The sequence below is a fragment of the Arvicola amphibius genome, chromosome 14 (genome assembly GCF_903992535.2).
Source record: "Arvicola amphibius chromosome 14, mArvAmp1.2, whole genome shotgun sequence".
NCBI lineage: Eukaryota > Metazoa > Chordata > Mammalia > Rodentia > Cricetidae > Arvicola > Arvicola amphibius.
The window spans coordinates 5,987,800-6,009,341 of NC_052060.1; the positions used below are offsets into that span (position 1 = coordinate 5,987,800).

General features: G+C 46.3%; 1 protein-coding gene and 1 long non-coding RNA gene across 5 annotated transcripts; one reads left to right on the top strand and one right to left on the bottom strand.

Moving 5' to 3' along the window:
- The first annotated feature begins 2,000 nt into the window (after nucleotides 1–2,000).
- On the top strand, nucleotides 2,001–9,305 carry Rfx5 (regulatory factor X5). Of its 4 annotated transcripts, XM_038311015.1 has the most exons (11): nucleotides 2,041–2,133; nucleotides 2,651–2,677; nucleotides 2,899–3,030; nucleotides 3,202–3,235; nucleotides 3,536–3,618; nucleotides 4,091–4,210; nucleotides 4,394–4,513; nucleotides 4,639–4,720; nucleotides 4,991–5,192; nucleotides 5,679–5,782; nucleotides 6,177–9,305. In XM_038311015.1, the coding sequence occupies exons 3-11, from the start codon at nucleotides 2,918–2,920 to the stop codon at nucleotides 7,350–7,352; spliced, it is 2,034 nt and encodes a 677-aa protein (XP_038166943.1). In that variant the 5' UTR covers nucleotides 2,041–2,133; nucleotides 2,651–2,677; nucleotides 2,899–2,917; the 3' UTR covers nucleotides 7,353–9,305. The 4 variants fall into 4 exon arrangements, with proteins under 4 accessions (XP_038166942.1, XP_038166943.1, XP_038166945.1 ...); XM_038311014.1 differs by lacking the exon at nucleotides 2,651–2,677 and having other exon boundaries at nucleotides 2,001–2,133; XM_038311017.1 differs by lacking the exon at nucleotides 2,041–2,133 and having other exon boundaries at nucleotides 2,141–3,030; nucleotides 3,206–3,235.
- Nucleotides 7,647–21,462, bottom strand: LOC119800772. Its single transcript, XR_005283087.1, has 3 exons — nucleotides 20,979–21,462; nucleotides 8,282–8,467; nucleotides 7,647–7,828 (listed from the first exon to the last, which is right to left on the bottom strand). It is a non-coding gene; the product is annotated as an uncharacterized LOC119800772 (long non-coding RNA).
- Between the last annotated feature and the right edge of the window lie 80 nt (nucleotides 21,463–21,542).

Genomic DNA, 21,542 nt, shown 5'->3' on the forward strand with positions numbered 1-21,542 from the left:
CAGAAGGCCACCTCGAGGACTTAGCGGCTGGAAGCACAGTTAAGTAGCAAAGTGCAACTCCCTAGCACAGCACCCGAACTGACCTTAACAAAGAAAGCAGCTTTGAACACATTACTTCAGTCTTAGGAAAATACTGATTGGGAGGGGGTTCTATCTGATGACATCTTTACCAATTCCTTTAAAGATAGAATTTACTCATTCTCATGAACTCTTCCATAGAAAGGGCAGGTGGGTCTCTGTGAGATCGAGGCCAGCCTGGTCTACGGAGCGAGTTTCAGGACAGGCTCCAAAGCTACAAAGACAAACCCTGTCTTGAAAAACCAAAAAATATTTCATCCCCATTTTCTACAGTGAGGAAATGGGCCCCAGGCTGCGGGGAATGAATCACAAGAACTACCTCCTTTACAAAAGGACTTGGGATGTCCCATCTCTGCTGCAGAACAAAATGCATTCATTTAAGAGACTGTTGATGTGGATGGTGTGCGTGACCACGTAAGATAGGTGCAAAACTCGGCATGTGCCTCTTTTCATCAGGATCCTGGCAGACCCTCAGAGGTTGAAGACCCATGAGCTATCACACACAGTCTTCTCTGAAGGGAAAGGTGCCACAGTACTAAATTTCTTCATGTGGGGCATAATCAAAGTTCCAGTGCTCACCAACTAGGGAACTGCGACTCCCAGGAAGGAGGTGAGTGTGGAGTGTAGACTAAAGAGAGGCTCAACAGACAGGCTTTGTTCTGGAAAAGAACTGCAAAGGGGTGGGGTGGGGTGTCGTTAGTGTAAGGGCCTGAACCGGCTGGTTATAGGGCAGAGAAGGGAAAGGAGGAAGAGCCTACACAATTTCCTTCTGTGGCTAGTGGTCAGCAGTTACTAGGGAAGGAGGGTGTGTAGTGGGTGAGTCAGGCCACCAGTAAACATCTCTTGTGGGCTACTGGGTAAAAAGGAGGACAAAGGCAAGAAACTGGGAGATGAATTGGCAGTAAGTTACTTTAATTCTGGGAGTTGTCATTGCTTAACTAAAATGGAGGTGCTTTATGAAAACGGCATGAGCATGACTAACAATAGAGAAAGCATTTTCACTTAATGTGGTACAGCTGCTACGGGTTTGAAGCTTCCCTGTGGAAGGGAGGAAGCCTGCTGTTTGAGGTTGTCCGCCACAGGGAATGAAAAATAAGAGGGGTAAACAGAACGGTTCACCTGGTTTTCGACCCAAAAGGAGTTTCAGGATTTTATGATGAATTGCCGTCACTAGTCATCATTTTCTAGCAACGCTTTAAACAAAAAACAAACAAACAAAATCACCCAGTGATTCTTTCCTTTGGGCAGCTCTAACCACCAAAAGCAAAAATTAAACATGGTAGCTGTGGGCACTCCATTTTGTAAAGCTCCCCAATTTTAGCGTAACAATGTCAATTCCTGAACCAAAGAAATTCGGTTCGCACAACCAAAGTAACTTGTTTTTCTAGATTCTTACCCTCCGTGTCCTAACGACCCTCCAGTAATGAGGATCTTTACCAACCTCCTGAACATTTTAAACTCACCTTTTCCCCAGCTACCCCTAGCCAACCACTTTCCTACCCCGTAACTCCCTTCCGCGGTTCTGGGACCCTCTACGCAGGTCTTTTCCCGAGTAAAGCCCTCGCTCGTTCCCTTATCCGTCTTCTCGATGACCTTACAGCGCAGGATCAGAGGGCACAAGAGCAGACGCTCCAGAGACAGAGGGCACTCGGGCTTTCATCCTGCGGTCCCTTTAAGAAAGGAACCCTCTCCGGACCCGCAGGCCTAACCGACCCCAGTTTTAATAACCGAAACCTAACCCTGGACTTCCCCCTCTTGACTCAAATAAGACTAACTTTGGATTTCCCTCCCCTCTCGACCAATCAGATTCTGTTACCAGGCAGACTTTCACTGCCTTCGTCTTGGTGGCAGCAACGACCAATCACAGAATAGGCCGCGCGAGTATCCAGGCAGATCGCGGCTGGCACAACCATTCAGAAAAAGGAAAATAAAAGCAACGCACGAGCCCGCCAGCCGGGCACCGTGGGGCTGGGCTGGAGCGGAGGTAGCCAAGGGACTAGTTTCTCTTTCTCTCTCACCTATCTAATGTCCGTGCTGGAAGGTGACAGTTCCGAGGTAGGAGGGGCGACAGGACTTGGGTGCCAGCAGGACCAGCTTTCCGCAGCTCCTCACCCGTGCGCACGTGCCCGAATCTGGGACCCGGTTCCCCGCAGGGTTTCCTGCGCCGCGTCTCGAGAGTTCGGAGACCGAGACCCCCTCCCGCGCCCGGACCAGCACCAGGGGATGGGGTGGAGGGGCTCGAGGGGAGTACGGACGCCACGGGGTGGGATGTCGTGGGATGACGTAGGGTCCGCGCCGCGGCGAGGGGGGCAGCGGGGGAAGCCGTGGCGAGACTCAGTAATGAGAACTTGGGCCCAGTTTTTTTCAAACCTGCAAGGGCCGAGTATGTTCGTATCCCTTCTGACCTCCCAGGCAAAATCAATGGCGAAGAGTCTAATCTCGGAGAACTTTGGTTTGTCGTTATTGTTAACCCCCTCGGGGGCGTGGGGGGGGGGACGGTTGCAGCACTGAGAGAAATTATAAGATTTCTTTCTAATGTGGATTCCCCCACTCCTATCTCTTCCCATAACAGTTTGCCAGATTTGAGAGGCTTCAAAAGGTGGGGCATATAGCATGGAGATGTCAGAGATCTCTTTGGGTCTAGAAGGGTCTGACAAAGTAACGGAATAATTCTAATTTTAGAGAGGGCAAGTGGTGAGGAAAACCACTGGGGGAAGCTTTGCTTCTGTTTGCATTTCTGGGTAGAAACAGGATTGCCCTGGGGTTCAGGGGAAAGGAAGCTTGGTGGGAGTTAAATTCTCAGGTCTTGTCTTCCCCCAGCGTTAGTCCTCATGCTGGAATGGCAGAAGATAAACCTGATGCTAAGAGCCCCAAGACCGGGGCAAGGCCCCAAGGTGGTGCTGAAACTGGGGAACCGACCACCCTTCTTCAGAGGCTCCGAGGTACCATTTCGTAAGTAACCCTCCAAATCCTGTTCAGACCCAGCTGTAGGTCCTTGTGAGCCTTCACTCCTCCCTCAGGCAAGGTCTGTGGTCTTGGTAGCAGTTGGGTTCTTTTTTCTGTCTCTAGCAATCAAAGGGATGGGAAAAGCTTGTGACCTCCAGTTTTTCTTCTTCCCCACAGCAAGGCCGTGCAGAACAAAGTAGAGGGAATTCTGGTAAGCAAGTTGGGAAAGGGCAATGGAGGCAGAATTGCTGAGGGTGGTGGTGGGGATGGTGGCAATGATGTGGGGAGGCGCTGTCCACCATTGAGATTCAGACCTCCTTCTTCTGCGACCTCTGTAGGCAGGTCAGATCACACCCCGCCCCCTCCCCTCGGCTGCCTTTCCGTAAGGCATTTCTCGGGTCCCTTCTTATTCTGACAACCTGACCTTAAGAGTCGCTGGACTTTATGGTCAACGTCAGAAGATTACTCACTGGGTCCTTCACCTCTCCCGCCTCTGTTCCCTCTGTCTCAGCAAGAAGTACAGAAGTTCTCTGACAACGACAAGCTGTACCTCTACCTCCAGCTGCCTTCAGGGCCCAGCGCTGGAGACAAAAGGTAATCAGGGTGTTAGTGTTTTAAATGTCACAGGGTCTGATTTTGAGTCTCACTGTGATGAGTCAAAAAGTAGGCGTGGGGTTGGAGAGATGGCTCAGGGGTTAAGAGCACTGGTTGTTAATGTGAATAAGACCTAGGTTCATTTCCCAGCACCCACATGGTAGCTCACAACCATCCATAACTCCAGTTTCTGGGAATCTTGATACCACTTTCTAACCTCCATGAGCATCAGGCACGTATGTGGCACACACACATATACATGCAGGCCAAAACAAACGAAAACAAAACAAACATACAAAAAAAAAAAACCACTCATACACATACAATGATCTTTAAAAAAAAAAATAAGAAAGTAGGAGATGCATAGCCGGTGTCCTGCCCTGGACTGGTTTAGCAGAGAGAGGTGGATTTGGGACTAGCTGATTTGGTCCAGCATCACTGAAGTGTGCATGTCCCTTTCTCTGTCCTACAGTTCAGAACCAAGTATACTTAGCAATGAGGAGTATATGTACGCCTATAGGTGGATCCGCAACCACCTGGAAGAGCACATGGACACCTGTCTGCCAAAGCAGAGCGTCTATGATGCCTACCGGTGCGTACAGAAGGTGGTGCCTGGCTTGTTGGGCACAGGACTAGACCCTTACCCCAGAAGCTCCTCCTGCCTTACTGGAGTGTGAGCTCTTAAAGGGTTCCCCACACTTGGTCCCTAGGAACCCTCTGGAGCCCACCAGTAGCCTTCTCTGAATATCTTCTCACTCTACCCCTCCTCACTCAGAAAGTACTGTGAGAGTCTTGCCTGTTGTCGCCCACTCAGCACAGCCAACTTTGGTAAAATCATCAGAGAGATCTTCCCAGACATCAAGGCCCGAAGACTCGGCGGTCGCGGCCAATCCAAGTATCCTTGACTGAGAGATTAAGACTGAAGGACCTGGGGAGGGAAAGGTGCGACACAGAAGCAGCCTAACTTGCCTCAGAGGCTTGAAGAGCCCCCAGTTTTGTTTGCTCCTTAACTTGCATCAGATATTGCTACAGTGGCATCCGAAGGAAGACCTTGGTATCTATGCCCCCATTGCCTGGACTTGACTTAAAGGGCTCTGAAGGTGTAAGTAATGACTTCTCCCTCCCAGGTAAAAGACCGGGGGCTTTAGGACGTGTTTTGATGGCTGGGAAAACCACAGTCATTTGTGCATTGCTTCTGGGGGACCGTGTACCTTCCCTGTGGCGGAAGCATGGGAGGAAGAGAGCTTGGGTTTCTAGGTCTGAACAGGTGGGAGCTACTTGTGACCTCAGTTGTTCTGCTCTCGTCAGTGGCCAGGGAAGGGACAAGTCATTTGCTTGGTTATTTAACTGAGCATGTCTTTCTCCACCCCAGCCAGAAATGGGCCCAGAAGTGACCCCGGCACCTCGGGATGAACTGGTCGAGGCAGCCTGTGCCCTGACATGTGACTGGGCAGAGCGGATCCTGAAACGGTCCTTCAGTTCCATCGTTCAGGTTGCCCGCTACCTGCTGCAGCAGCATCTCATCTCTGCCCGATCTGCACACGCTCATGTGCTTAAGGCCGGCGGGCTCACTGGTGGGTGGGCCCTCTTTTGTCAGAAAAGTCTTCAGCCACTTTGAGCTTTTTTTTTTTTTTTTTTTTTTTTTTTTTTAAATTTTCCGGAGGTGGGTGGTGCAGAGTCTCACTGTTGCCAAAGATGGACTAGAACTCCCGGGCTCTAACAGTCCTGCCTCAACCTCTGAACAGGCACACACCATTGTACAGTGATACCATTTTCAGCCCTGAAGGCCTTCCTGAATACATTGGTAGACACAGCGTGGATTGCCTTCTCTTCCGGGGGATCCCTTTTATGTGGTGGATAGGTGTGCAGGCCAGGTGGCATCCAGTCATGCTTACGACGCCAGTGTGTAACCAGTTGAACTATCAGCCCCGCCCCTCCTGGAGCTGCTTCTTAAGACATCCTTTAAGCCGCTTTCCCCACCTGTCCCAGGCAGTCAGGTTCACTTCCATACCTTAGTTTTCTCCTCACGCTTGCTTTACCTCCATCGGCTGCCTCTGCAGAAGAGGATGAAAGAGCCCCTCGAGAACGGTCGTCATGCAAATCCAAGAATGGTGTAGAGAACCAGGAAGGTGGAGGTCCTAAGAAGCCAGAGAGACCAGCCCAGGTAAGCGGCTGATGCCTCTGACTTTGTGGCCTAGGGTTTTAGTGTACCCTTCCCAACGTGAACCTCCTTTCACGGCTAGTACACCAAGCTCCTTCCTTTTCTTCTGTATTCAGCGTTTGTTTTATTAGTGAATTTTAGATTTATTTATTTTATGTGCATGAATGTTTTGCTTGCATGCATGTATGTGCACCACATGTGTGCCTGGTGCCTGAGGGGAGAAGAGGGTGTCAGGGCCCCTGGAACTAGAGTTACTGTTGTGGGCCACTCTGTGGGTGAGGGACTTGAATCTGGATCCCCTGCAGGAACAACAAATCCTCTTCGCCCCGAGCCATCTCTCCAGCCCCTGCATTTGCCACAATCCTTATAACTTCTTGCGATTCTGTTTGCATGGTAGCCTCCTAAGGAGCTAGAGGCCCGAGCTGGGACTGAAGCCCCAGGACGTGGAGAACGGAAGAAGAGTGTAATTGACAGCTCAGCTCCAGCAGCCAGTAAGCCTCAAGTTAATGCCCTTGTGGCCCGACTGCCTGTGCTCCTTCCCCGAGCACCACAATCACTTATCACACCCTTCCTGGCTTCTAAGCTTCCTTCAGGCACTCTCAAAGTAGCTACATTGCCTCTGCCCACTGGAGTTGGGGGACCCCAGGCAGGGGTGCCCATCATTAACATGATCTTACCACCTGTTCCTGCTTTATCAGGTGCTGGGGCTGGACTTGGGCCTGGGCCTGGGCCCGGGCCTGGGCCTGGGCCTGGACCTGGACCCGGATCTGGACCCGGACCCGGGCCTGGACCTGGAGCTGCGCCTGGGCTCGGAGCTGCGCCTGGGCTCGGAGCTGGGCCTGGGCTCGGAGCTGGGCCCGGGCTCGGAGCTGGGCCTGCGCCTGGACCTGGACCTGGGGCTGGGGCTGGGCGAGTTCCACCTAGGGCACTCATTCTGCCTCGAGGCACAGAGAACAGGGAGGGAGGCATAAGTGGTGACACACGACCCCATGACAAGGGTGTCAAAAGGACAGCTGAAGTGCCTCTGAGGGAAGCCAGTGGACAGGACCCGCCAGTTAAAGAAGTGAAGCAAGAGACAGAGGACACAGTAAGTGAAGCGAAAAGGAAGCGGGGACGCCCTCGGAAAAAGCCAGCTGGGAATGGGGAGAGACACGCTGCTCCTGCTCCGGAGAAGCCTCCAGCTGCAGCTGCTGTGAACTCTCCCCGAACACCAAGGTCACTCTGGGAGATGTGGGGCTCAAAGGGGGAAAACAACTTAGTTGGGAGACAAGAAAGACCAGGGCCAGTGGGTGAAGCTGAGAAGGAAGCAGTGCCTCCTCGAGGTCAGGAAGATGGCACTGTGTCCAAAGGAGAGAGGAGCCTGAGTGCCCAGCCAGCCAAAGACGCAGGAGATAAGATGCCTCTCATCACCTCAAAAGTGAGTGTTATCAGAGGCAGAATTCAAAAGGATGCTCTCCCGTTGATAAAGGGAGAGGCTGACCCTGCAGCACAGGTTAACAAAGGGTTAAAGGGTCCTGTACTTCAAAGTTCCCTAACCCATGAGCATAAAGACCCCAAAGCAACACCCCCATGACAGGTGTGTGGGGAAGAATGGCTATGTTCATGCCTGCCTGGTGGAGACCCTTTTCAGCACCTGCTTCTCATTCAGCTACTAGTCTTTCCCTAAAGGAGCCCATTGGCCTGGCTTGTGTAGTGCCTGGTGGCTGCTTCAGACCTTCCCGGCTCAGTCCTTGACTTTAGCACAAGCAGTAAATCTGTAATGACCTTCTCACCTAGATCCCTGTGCTCTCCTGGGGGCAATAGAGAGAGGGTAAATGTGAGTGTAGGGTAGAGATACCCTGGCTTCTAATCATAGAAAACTCAGAACTCAAGATAAAAGCTATTTATTGGTTTATGAAATTGGAAAGTCAAGAGGCGGTACTGGCTCCAGGTGAGGCTTGATCTTGTTGCTCAGTATGTTTCTCATTGCTTCACCTAATGTAAAATCATTCTTAGTTCAGACCACTTAACCGCTGCCAGCACTCCAAGGGTTGTGTTTGACCATTATATCTAAGCAGAAAAAAAAAGGGTATTACTGTGTCAGGAATCCCAGCAAAAACCCAAAGATTTACCATGATTAAACCAACCTGGGTCAGGTCTATACTTGACCAACTAGTGTGGTCAGGAAGATATTTATGCTAATGTGTTTATTATACATCATGGACGAGCTTTGGAGAAAAGGGTGGAATAGGCCTTCTCACACCACAGACTCTCCAGATGGAGACAGGGTGGGGTGGAGAGTTGCTGGGAGTGTCTTTTAGCTTGCTAGGCTGAGGTGAGCTAGACTGCTGCTTTTGCGAGTCTTACATTTCTCTCACCGTAACTCCTATCTCACTGTAGTCTGGGAAGGACAGAGAGGAAGCCATTCTCTTCAGAGTCTCTTCGTTCTCACATGACAGCGTTTCCCCTCTGCCTCACAGGCAGCGCTCCTTTATGGTCTGTATTTTATGTTCTCAGTCCTACCTCCCACCCACCAGTCTGGTGTCACGTTCTCGAGGACAAGTCTTCATCCACCAGGTGTCAGTCTCTTGTCATCCATGTGTCAGGTCCTAGCCAGGACTGTCAGGTTAGGCTAGGTTAACAGAGGAGGTGGTACCAATTCTGCAAATCAGGGAGCACCAGGGAAGGATCCAGACACTGCAGAGCATCCTGGGAACAGCAAGAAGCCAGCCCATGGTGATTGAGGACCTACTCTGTCTTCTCCACAGGATAGCTTCTTGTCAGGGAATCTTGGTTTTTTTTTCCCCAAGAAATACAGATTTTCTTTCAGGGAGATATCATTCATCTGTCCATTTATTTCCACAAGAGCAGATTTTTAAAATTATAATAATATTTGATATCTATAAAGAAATATGTACTATAAATTATGAAATGAAATGAGTACCTATGACCCGTCATTCAACTTATACATTGAAACATTAAACATACTATTAGGTTTATGCCCCTCTTCCCGGCCTCTTCTTAGAGATAACCACTGTCTTTAATTTTATTCTCATTAATCACTTGTTTATGTATATTGGCCATGTGTGTATATATTCTTTAAGAATGTATTATTATTTTGTTTTGCTTGTATTTTAGCTTTACAAAAAGTTGTACTCTTTTAGTCCCTTGAAGTTTGCTCTTTTGCACTTAAAATTGTTTCTAAGATTCATCTACGCTGTAATAGCTATGATTCATTCATTTTCATCTGTATAATACCACAGCAAGCACATAGAACACAACTTAACCATTCACCTACTGAATAACATTTGGGCTGTTTCCAAGTTTTTGTTATTATACACGATGCTGCTATGAACATTCTTGTATATGAGTGCCTTTGTTTTTAGTAAGATTTCTAAAGAGGTTTCTAAGATGGTCCTAGACGGTCCTTTTGGTCTGTGTACCCTGTGTTGGGGACCGTTGCCTCTTGTCTTACTTTATGGAAGAGTTTACATCATATTGAAATGAACTGTTCTTGAATGTTTGATAAAACTCACTTATAATGCCATCTGAGCCTTGTTTCTTTGTGGGAATAATTTTTTTACTTTGTTTTGTTTTGTTTCATGCCAGAGTCCACGGTGCAGCCCTGCAGTCCTCACTGTGTGGCTCCATCTGCCTCTGTCTCCAAAGTGTTGAGGTTAAAGGTGTTCACCACTGTGCCCAGCTCTTTGTAGACATAATTTTAACTACTGGTTCCAATTACTTAAAAACTATAAACTACTTTGCCTCCTGAGTCATTTTTCCATTTTGGTGCGCATTTTATATTTTTTTCTTTTTCCTTTTCTTTGAAACAGAATCTCACTATACAGCCCTGGCTGGCCTGATAAGGTTGGCCTCAAACTCAGAGATCCTCCACCTCTTTCTCCAGAGTGCCTCACCATGCCCAGCTTATTGTTCTTGTCAAACATGCAGTTAATGTGTTCTAGTTTCCTTTCCACTGGTGCTGTTTGCTTGTGTCATTGCCCCACCCTACCCATGATCAACTGAGAGTTTTCTTGTAAATTTTCAGATGCTACTATGGGCTCTGTTGATCCTATCATTTATTTTTCCATTTTGCTAATTATCCATAGTTTCCTATTTTTTAAAGTTTAATTTTATGTTTCCATATAGTTATTATCCTCTTTTTTTTAAAGACACATTTGGATTTTTGTTTTTGTAGCCCAGGCTACTGTTACATGGAGAGGCTGCTTGTTTGTCCTGGCCATCTAGCTAGTTTACACCCGAAATAACCACACAGAAACTGTATTAATTAAAACACTGCTTGGCCATTAGCTCTAACTTCTTATTGGCTAACTCTTACATATTAGTTTAACCCATCTCCATTAGTCTGTGTATCGCCACGTGGCAGTGGCTTACCAGAGATTCTAACCTGCGTCCATCTCAGGCGGAGGATCCATGGCTTCTCCCTGACTCTGCTCTTCTTCCTCCCAGCATTCAGTTCTGTTTTCCCCGCCTACCTAAGTTCTGCCCTATCAACTAGGCCAAGGCAGTTTCTTTATTCGTTAACCAGTGAAAGCAACACACAAACGGAAGGACCTCCTACACCAGGCTACCTCTAAATTACTATGTAGCTGAAGATCACCTTGGCCTTTTGATCCATCTGCCACTACTTTACAGGTGCTAGGATTACAGACATGTGCCACTATGCCCACTTACGCAATACTGGGCTGGAACCAGGGCTCCATGCATGCTAGGCAAACTCTACCAACTGAGCTACATATATACCCTGCCCCCTTTTTTATAATATCTTAATGTAGACAACTTGTTATGGTTGCAGGATAGCTTTTTGTTTTGGTTTGGCTTGGCTTTTTGGAGAGAACTCATGACAGTCTTGAGTGCTGAAATTACAGCTGTCCCCGTCATGCTGCTTTCAGGCTCTTCTGTGTTATGAACCTCCACCCTTAGCTAAGGCTGAGGTCACATGGTATGCAAAGCACTCAGAGCACTGAGGTACATACTGTACATACTCAGGCTTTGTTTTGTTTTGAGACACGTTCTGGGCATAGTATATATCTCAGGATGATGTTGGAAGTCTGTGTAACCTAGACCAGCCCCTAACTTGTGATCCTCCTGCCTCAGTTTCCACAGGGCTGGGATTGTGGGTATGTGTCACATACCCAGCTATTTTAAAACTCCACTTCCCACAACTGATGAGGCTTTCTGTGCTGTATAATACCTTCATTCCGATTTAATTTTTCAAATATTTAAATTACCTTCATAACTTTGTGTATGTATGTATATTACATATATGTGCACACATGTAAAAGGCTGAGCTTGAAATTAGGTGTCTTCCTCAGTGGCTCTCACCCTACATAACAAGGGAGAATATCTGTTGAGCCCAGCATTCCCTGTTTTGAGCTAGTCTGGGAATCCCTGATTCTGCCTCCTTCATGCTGGGATTACAGGCAGGCTTTCATGCCCGCCAAGCTTTGATTGCTCCAGTTCTCTCTCTCTCTCTCTCTCTCTCTCTCTCTCTCTCTCTCTCTGTTTTAATTTTACCTGTTATGCATACAGTGTTCTGCACAGACCAGAAGAAGGCACCAGATCTCACTATAGATGGTTGTAAGCAACCATGTGGTTGCTGGGAATTGAACTCAGGACCTCCGGAAGAGCATCCAGTGATTGCTCCAGTTCTCACACACAAGCAAGCACTTTACCCACTGCTGCCATCTCCACAGCCCCCTCATGACTTGTTTCTTGGTGTATGTGGTGGGGTGAGCGCACCTAGGGCTTCACGAGTGCTCTACCGCTGGCTATGGCCCTAGTGCTTTATGAGTTACTTCAAAAAGTTTATAAATTTCCAAATACCCAAAATTTACATTTTGATACTGATTTTCAACTTTATCATTAATGTTCAAATAATGTCTCTGAAGGAGAATATGGTGCCTTCATGCCTGTAATTCCAGTGCTTGGAAGGCTGAGGCAAGGATTACAAGATTGAAGACAGCCTGGGCTATATATTGTAAGTGTGAGACGATTTCAGAAATTAACCAAACAAAGCAAGGTGTGGGTCCATGCCTGCAATCCCATGCTTAGGAGGTAGATACAGGAAGATCAGAAGTTTAAGGCCAGCCTTAGTTACATAGTGAATTTTAGGCTAGTCAGAGCTATGTGAGACCCTGTCTCAAATACACACAAAGCAAGAGTTGGGCAGGGTGCAGTAGGAGGGGACAGAGAGATGGTTCAGGAGCATGTTAGTTCCTGCCGCCCACTTTTGTGGCTCACAACTGCCTAAATTCCAGCTCCAGAGGATCCTACATCTCCAGGCTCTTTAGGTACCTGCACATGTGCACACACACAAAATAACTTTTAAGAATTTTTAATAGGTAGAATAATCTGATACATATTTTTAAATAATTTACTTAACTTTATTTTATATGCATTGGTATAAAGGTGTCAGATCCCCTGAAGCTGGGGTTACAGACAGTTGTGAGCTGCCATGTGGGTGCTGGGAATTGAACTTGGGTCCTCTGGAAGAGCAGCCAGTGCTCTTGACCACCGAGCCATCTCTCCTGTCCTCTGATACATATTTTTTAAAACACAGCCTCTTCTTCACAAACCTACAAACACACACAGAAAGTGTCTTTGGTACCAATTCTTTTAAATTTGTTGGGATTTTTATGTTTTCTGACTTACTCTGGGTATCTAAATCTGTGATGCTTCCTTGTCCGAGATAGCTCATTTACTCATACATTTTGTACTTTGGGGTTTGGGATGCATATTTTGTCAGTTTCCAGGAATCCTAAGGACCTAAACTAGAGATAATTCTCCATTGGCTTCTCCCAGGAACCAGGGCATGCACCAACCTAGACACAAGCTGGCACTTTCGAGAAACCAGAGTTAGTGGGCTGTAGCTTGGTGGTACAGAATGCCCACCATGTGGGAGGCTCAGGGTTGAAGTGAGTTGAAGTCCAGGCTTATTAGTAGTCCCAGGATTTAACTAGACCTATGGTTTTGGCTGTTGACAGAGCTCATGTGGGTGTCCTTGGGAACCTGGTTCTCCTACATGCCACTCCTTGTTGCTGTCGCTCACCTTTTGCGTAGCTTTCAGCATAATGTCTTACACTTTCCTCCTCTAGTGCTCTCCCTTGCTTTCTAATGAACTTGGCATCATGCTAAACTTAGGTGAGAGAGAGCTCTTGATTTTACCTGTGCTGTCATGTATGTGTCTGTGAATGTGACTCTGGTATCTCCCCTTGTTTCTTGAAGTGCTGGGCACTTAGCACTGGTCTGTTTAGACTCTGTCTTCAGCCATTCCAGTTGGGAAGGCCGACAAGCAATTATGTCTACAGTGTCAGTTTTCTGAGTGGTGAGCACAGAGCCCCCGCAGCCCAAGGGGCAGCATGCAGATCAGATGGGGATCAGCAAGGACTTCCTAGAGGAAGTAAGCAGGATGCAGTGGGAAGCCCTGCTGACTTACAGAGTGGGGACAGCATGGGGCATAGAGGGACCAGAAAGCAAGCTCCTGATGGTAGATATAGGACAAGTGGACTGGGTGATCTGAAGAGGCAGCGATGAAGGAGCGAGCGAGCATGCGCTAGTCAAACCTATAAAGGTGAAGACAGCAGAAGCTTCCAGTAGAAGCAAGGGCACGTGGCATGGGGGGACAGAGATGTATGTGTGAATTAAGGTCGTTAGGCTTGGTGGCAAGTGCCTTTGCCCGCTGAACCATTTTACTAGCCTGATTTGCATGGATTATTAAAAATTGCTTTGTCTATCCTATTGTCAGATGTACCCTGGGGTCTGGAGAGATGGCTCAGCCAGTTAAGTACCCTTTAGAAGCATAAGGGCCTGTGCTTAGATCCCTGGCACCCACCTAAAAGCCAGGCAGTGTAGCACACCTCTAACCTCACAGCTGGGGGATCCCTGAAGCTCACTGGCTAACAGCCTAGCTGGATCGATGAGCATCTGAAAGATGGAAAGCAATCAGACTTCTGCCATCCATCTAGCTCTTGTAGACCAACCAGGCTGCCCCTGCCTCCTGAGTGCTAGGAGTAAAGGCATGCGCCACCACCACCAGCTTATGTTTAATTGTGTCAGTGCACACATACCGCAGTGTGTGAGCACAGGTCGGGGACAGCGTGGGAATCAGTTCTGCCCTTTCGCCATGTGGGTCCTAAGAGTCCAACTCAGTGGTCAGTGTCAAGTGCCTCTGCCTTCTGAACCATCTTGTGGCATGACAATTTTTTGCCTTTGGTTTGTTTTTGTTTTTTGTGTTTTTGAGACAGGGTTTCTCTGTGTAACCCCAGTTGTCCTTGAACTCACTTTGTAGACTAGGTTGGCCTTGCCTGCATCCCAAATGCTTGGATTATAGATTTGCACTGCCTCCCCCTCCCCCTCCCCAGCCCTTTTGTCATTTATTTATTTATTTATTTATTTGTATTTATTTATTTATATTTTTTGGCTTTTTGAGACAGGGTTTCTCTATGTAACAGTTCTGGCTGTCCTAGAACTTGCTTTGTAGACCAGGCTGACCTCAAACTCACAGAGATCCACCTGCCTCTGCCTCTGGAGTGCTGGGATTAAAGGTGTGCAACACCACTGACCAGCTTTATCTTTTCAAAAACAATAATGGTTTTATTTATTCTTTGAGAATTTTATACAATATATTGTATTCTTTGCCCTCAACTCCTCCCCCACCTTGATAACCACCCAATTTCATGTTCTTTCTCTCTGAAGCTAAAAGCACATGGAGTCCAGTTTGACTGATCACTGCTGAAAATGGGGCCTGCCCAGAGCGTGGCTGGTAGAACCAGTGCCACTCCTCTGAAGGAAGGAGTCTCCCTCTACCAGCCGCCATCTGTCACTTGAGAATGGCTTCTTGGTGAGGAGTGAGACTTTGTGCCCACATTCCCACCTCTCCCAACGTGCAGGTCTCGTGTGTGCCGTCACAGCCTCTGAGTCTGTCTGTGTGTCTGCTATGGAAACAGGTTCCTGAAAGTCACTTATCTCCTCAGCATGGAGCCCCGAGCTCTGAGGGAAAAGAAGCCCAGTTAGGGCTGTGATGGAGGAGGGTCATCTGTCTATGTGTTACTTTCATTGGTTAATAAAGAAACTGCCTTGTCCCTTTGATAGAACAGAAAATTAGGTAGGTGGAGTAAACAGAGTGCTGGGAAGAAGGCAGAGTCAGACAGACGCCTCAGGCAGATGCCTCAGACAGTCGCCATGACTCTCCTCTCCGAGACAGACGCAGGTTAGGATCTTTTCTGGTAAGCCACCACCTTGTGGTGCTACACAGATTACTAAATATGGGTTAAAGCAAGATGTGAGATTTAGCCAATAAGAGGCTGAAACTAACGGGCCAGGCAGTGTTTAAATGAATACAATTTGTGTGTTGTTATTTCGGGTGTAAAGCGGGATCCGGGTGGAATGCATCCCGCTGCTCCTTCTACAGGGCTGAGCTAACAATATCTCTTAAGGATAGAGGACAGGGCTGGGGATACAGTTAGGGGCAGAGCACTTGCATAGCATGCACAAAGCCTCGGGTTCAGACCCTAATCCCTCACAAAAGGAGAAGAGGAAAGCTACCCACTATGTAAATCAGTATAGAGAAGTTCCTACAAAAGTACCAGAATACTACTAAGTGAGTTCTAGGACTTACATAAATGTGCTCTCTTTCTCTCTCTCTGTATGTATGTATGTATGTATGTATGTACGTATGTATCAATTACATATGGTGATGAACTTTTAATTCTAGCACTTTGGAAACAGAGACAGGTGGATCTCTGAGTTTGAGACCAGCCTGGTCTACAAAGTAAGTTTGACCAGTCTAGTTAGACCTGTCTCAAACACATTCTCAAACATACATGTACAAATATAGATTGACTTAGTAAAGATGAGATATTTGTTTACTGGAAAGATCATGAATGCCAACCTTAGGTTTACCACTTACCGTGTCTGTGTGTGTGTGTGTATTTGTGTGTGTGTGCGCGGGTGCCTGTGGATGCAAGAAAAGGGTGTCAGATTCCCTCTGGAGCTGAAGTTACATGTGGTTTTAAGCCACCTAACACCTGAAGTCGGCGCTAAGAACTGAACTCTGGTCCTCCATAAGAACAGCAAGCACTCTGAACCACTGAGCTGTCCCCAGATCCTCACCATACGGTTGTTTTTGTTTTGTTTATGTTGTTTTGTGTCTATGAATGTTGTGCCTCTCTAAGTCTGTGCACAGTGTGCATACTGTTGCCTGTAGAGGTCAGAAGGCATTGAATCCCCTGGAACTGGGGTTATGAAAACTCGTGAGCTGCCAATGCTGGGAGCTGAGCTGAGGGCCTGTGCTCTCAACTGCTGGGCCAGCTGTCTAGCTCCACCACATGATTCTCAACAGTTATTGTCTAGTTTTTGAAATTCTATATTGCAACCCATTAGTGAACTATGAAATCTATTCAGAAGAATGCAAAACATTGCTTCTAAAAGGGAAATAAAATAAGCCCCAAAGTATGAGAATGCTGCAAACAGATATTAGTTCATGAAACTCTTATTTCATATTAAATATGCTCATTTATTTTTTCAGTGATCACAGTATAAAATGCATTGGCGTTTTAAATGAGATTGTTTTTAAATGTGTATTTGTGTTTTGCCTGCATGTACTTATGTGTATCATGTCTGTGCAGGTCCCAGAAGACAGCATCAGATCCTCTGGCACTAGAATGGTTGTGTGCCACTATGTGGATAATGGGAATTGAACTTTGGTCCTTTCCAAGAGCAACGAGTGCTCTTAACCACTGAGCCATCTCTCCAGCTCCAGAATCTACATTTTAAAAGCTAGGTGAGAGATGGCTCAGTGGTAAGAGTTCAATTCCCAGCACCCACATAATGATGCACAAACATCTGTAATGAGATCTGGTATCCTCTTCTGGTGTGCAGACATATATGCCGGCAGAACACTGTGTGCATAATAAATAAATAAATAAATCTTATAAAAAGAAATGATAAAAATTCAGGTGCAGTGGTATTGCTTATAACCCAACACTGGGGAGGCGAAGATCAGAGGGTCCCTGAGACCTCTCAAAAAAACAACAAGCCCAAAGTGTATGGCACCTGAGGGAATACCACCGGAAGTTATCCTCTAGCCTCCACAAGCTGTGTGTGTGTGCGCACACATACTTGCACACCAGCAAATGCATGCACATACACATAAAAAGAGGTTCACTGGTGAGGAATTTAGAGAATAGTGCAAATATTATACTTCAATGTTGGATACACTTCTCATGGTTTTGCTATTTGAAAATCAGATTTAAATGTAATGTGCTGTGCTTTTCAGGGTTTTATGATTGACACAGAGACTGAAGGGAAGCTAAGAAACCGGCACGTGATCCCAGCATTCAGGAGATGAGGGTAGGAGGCCAGGCTAGGTTACACAGGGAGATCCTGTTTTGTTGAGACAGGGTCTCTTTATGTAACTCTACCTATCCTAAAACTCACTATGTAGACCAGGCTAACTTTGAACTCACAAAGCCTCTGCTGGGAAGTCATCATACCCAACTTAAATCCTGTTTTGTTTGTTTGTTTTCCCAAACAAAACAAAATAGGACTAAGGCTTAAAAAAATAAAGGAAAAAGGAAATATAGAAAAATTAATTTAGTAAAACCTATGGATTTAAAATATTTTAAATTATTCACTTTTGAAAAATAGATATTCCTAAATAAAACGTCAGTGAAATAATTCACATTGTCTTACAATTTTACAAATCTTCTTTATGCCCCACTAAATCTCATATCTGCTTCTACATTCAACTTGATGCTGTAGCAACAAATACAACTTTTTCCTATGGATTCTTAGAATGCAAAGATAAATCCTTTTCTTCCTTTAGGACAGCACTTCTCAGCCTGTGGGTCATGATCTCTTAGGCAAACTTCTGTCTCCAAAAGTAAGTACACTACGATTCATAACAGTAGCAAAATTATAGTAATGAAGTAGCAGCAAAAATAACTCAATGGCCGGGGTCACCACCGCACGAGGAGCTGTGTTAAAGGGCGTGGAGAGTCACTGCCATGGGAGCGCAGACCTGACAGGACTAAGACCGGTTAAAAATTAGGCCTGTAATCCTAGCTGCTTGGGTGGCTGAAATGCGGTTGCAGGTTCAGTGCCTGCCTGGCAACTTATTGAAAACCTAGCTCAAAAAGGGAGACATCCCAGTGGTAGAGCACTCTCTTAGCATGCAAGAGCTCTAGATTCAATCTCCAGTACCGTATAAATAAATTAAAATGTCAAAATATAAGTAGGAACAAGGCTGGAATGTATGTAGCAGAGAGTAAACAAAACAAAAACCCCAAACTCTCCAGATAAAAGCAGAAAGACAAAGCTATAAACGCAAAAGCATTTACACCTCTGAGCCATAGAGCTAAACAGAAAACTTGAAGTATACTTTCTACTTATGACTTAATTCTATGTGATTATGTTACATTAAGGAATGGCCTCATTTGGTTAAGAATTTACCACTGACTATAGCTATAAAAAATGCTACCTCTTTTTACATTTATGTGTGTGTGCACACACATGCACATCTGCTACAGAGTGCATACGGAGGTCCGAGAACAGTTTGCAGGAGTCGGTTCTGTCCTTCCACTATATAGGTAGGGGATCACACTCAGTCATCGTTGGTAGCAAGCAAGCCCTTTACCCTCTGAGCCATCTCACCAGCTCCAAAAAGTTGCTACCTTTGAAATAAAATCCTCAGTTGGAACAGAGATATTCTATCCCTGAAGTCTTGTTTTTCTGCCAATGGAAAAAAATCCCAGGAGGTTGAGGAGGGGGGATCAGTATATATGTAGCCTGGGCCGGGTGGTGGTGGTGCACACCTTTAGTTCCAGTACTTGGGAGGCAGAGTCAGTACTCTGTGAGTTTGAGGCCAGCCTGGTCTACAGTGCAAGTTCCAGGACAGCCAGGGTTACATAGAGAAACCCTGTCTCAAAGAAACAAACAAACAAAAAAACCAACAAAACTAAAATGTCATAAATAAAACCCATTATTTTGTATACTAAGATGTAACAAATATATTACCAAAAGCAAACTCAGCTTACCTATGCAGGGTGGTGCACACCTTTAATGCCAGCATTTGGGAGGCAGATGAAGATCAACTTCTGTGAGCTGAGACTGTCCTGGTCTACACAGTGAGTTCCAGGCCATGCAGTGCTACATAGTGAGACCTATCTTTAAATTTTTGTCCTGCCAAAAGTACTGACTCAGGCCTATAATACTAGCATTTGGAAGGCTGAGTTGATGCAAGTTTAGAGTTAACCTGAGTTACATAGTTAAAGACTAACTTGGGCTATAGTGAGACCCCATTTCAGAAAGCAAACACAAATGAACACAAACCCTACTATTAAAAGGGCTTTCAGCCAGGCAGTGATGGTGCACACCTTTAATCCCAGCATTTGGGAGGCAGAGGCAGGTGGATGTCTATGAGTTTGCGGCCAGCCTGATCTACAAATCGAGTTCCAGGACAGCTAGAGATACACAGAGAAACCCTGTCTTGAAAAACAACAAAAATCAAAAGGGGCTTTTTCATTCTCATTTTGTGTTGTTTCTTTTAATATGTCCAACCTGTCATATCTCTTTGTACAATATTTAAAGACTAGTTTGAGCCCAGCATGATGGCACATCCTTTAATCCAAGCACGAAGGAGACCAAGACTGGCAAATCTCTGAGTTTGGGGCCAGCCTGGTTTACATAGTTCCAGGATAGCCAGGGCTTATGCCTCCAAAAGCCAAATAAAATAAAGACTAATAAAATAAAGTTTTGTGGCCCCCGTGGAGTCCTAGTCTTTAAGGAATGTGTAACAGTTTAAACTCTAGGCCACCACAGGCTCCCCAACCTCTTGAGCTGATGACTGGAAGCTTGCCGAGCACTGTGGGTCCTGACAGGAGGAATGGTGATGGCCCACCACAGTAACAGCAGTAAAGTGTCTCTGGCACCCTGCTGCTCCTTGATTCCCTTCCATTTCTGTGCTCCCCCTTTAGCCTCCTTTATCTGTTTGTCCTGTTTTCATGACCTGAAAAAATTCCCATCTCTATTGTTCAGCACATAATTTTTTTACCCTCAGAATGTTCTTTCTTTTTTAATCCCACTGGATACTATCTGATATCGCTCCTAAGTTCTGCCTTGCAGTAGTCCTAAGAGCCTTCCATTTGTGTACCATGTCCCATGCGGCCAGGCCTTCGTGCCAGTTTAACAAGGTTCTAAGTAAGAACTCCATTTGTTCCACTTGTGTACCTGCTGCAGGTTGAGCAGGCATTTCAAGCTACAGCTCTAATTTTATCTGTATGAATGTTTTGCCTCCATGTATGTATGTATGTATGTATGTATGTACGTACGTACGTATGTATGTATGTATCTGGTGCCCACAGGGATCAGAAGAAGGTATTGAACCCTTTGGAAGTGGGCTTATGGATGGTTGTGAACCACCCTGTGGGTGCTGAGAATTGAGCCCAGGTTGGTCCTCTGAAGAGTAATAAGCGGTCTAAACCATGAGCTATCTTTTCAGCCCGCTCAAGCTATAGCTCTTTATCTGCCTCCCAATTAAATACTGAAGCTGGGACATTCATCACTTGTATTAATGTTCCAGTAACAGACATGTAGTATTTTCTTCATATTCTCCAATCCCCCAACCTTGGAAAATGTTATTACATCATATATTGTTGTTACTATATTGTTATAATAATATTGTCATTATTATACAGAAGCTGAAGTTTAGTCTAGAATGAGGACATGTGGATATATTCCTAGCTACTCCACAGGCCAGTGGCTTAAACCAAGGAATATAATAAGAGCCTGGGAAAAATAGACTGTCTCCAAAAAGGGGAAAGGTGTTGGGGGGGGGGGGGAGCGGGTAAAGAAAGAAAAGGGGAAAGGGAAGGAAAGAAAGAAAAAGAAAACCGAATGATCTCAAATCAACTTGTAAGCACAGTGAAGATGGCATCCAAGATCTAGTTCAACCAGCTTCCAGCAGGATATTAAGATCCTTCCCCTACAAGGGGCCTCAGATACTAAGAAAAGTCCTAGAAAGGCACTGGGGCAGTTGTTGTGAGGAAGGGGAGGGCTTTCAATAATGTAACAAACAAATATCACAAACCCAACACCAGAAGCCTGTCTCCAGGGCCTGCTTATGTCCGTTTAGTCTCAAATGATTTTGTTTGGTTTGGAAAAAGTGGCATGTCCTCTAAGCTTTTGTCGGTTCACTCACCTCTCCTAACCGGGCTTGTCCAGCCTCTGTTTGAGGTCTATGCAGCTGGACGCTGGAGGCCAAAGGCTACCCAAGCTGGGGGTGACCTCGGAAGCAGAACCTTGGCCCAGAGTAGTGCTGCTAACGGTGAAAGATTGAGGCGGTTGGACTGCGCCATTCCTGAAGCTACAGGGGCATACTCTTGGCATCGTCCTTAAAGATGAGTCGGAAAAGGGAAGTGAGGGTGACTGCCCTCCTCTCTGGTCCCTTCTCTTTCTCATCCAGCATGGGTCCCGCCGGCTGATAAACGAAGGGAATCCTGTAGGATAAGGAGGAGGAAAAAAACCACTGATGGCAATTACAGTAACTCAGTGGCTTATACAAAGGAATTATTTACATATAATTTGCATGCTGGTGTACTCGTGGAAGTACATAAAACTTCAGTACATCCCCATCCCGCCGAGTATCCAGCCTCCAGTATTTCCCTCTCGGCTTCCTTAGTAAAGTCTGCCTCTCAGGCCCGCCCTCCAGCACAGGGCCCTCCTTCCACGGTAAGCTCCTCCCTGCTCCCCCGCCCCTTCCCCA

What these genes read in the sequence shown, in the direction of transcription:
- Rfx5 (XM_038311014.1), top strand. Translation starts at nt 2,918, where the DNA reads ATGGCAGAAGATAAACCTGATGCTAAGAGCCCCAAGACCGGGGCAAGG. An exon ending in TAAGGCCGGCGGGCTCACTG is followed by an intron (nt 5,193 to 5,678) that starts GTGGGTGGGCCC and finishes CTGCCTCTGCAG; the next exon opens with AAGAGGATGAAAGAGCCCCT. An exon ending in AGCCAGAGAGACCAGCCCAG is followed by an intron (nt 5,783 to 6,176) that starts GTAAGCGGCTGA and finishes TTTGCATGGTAG; the next exon opens with CCTCCTAAGGAGCTAGAGGC.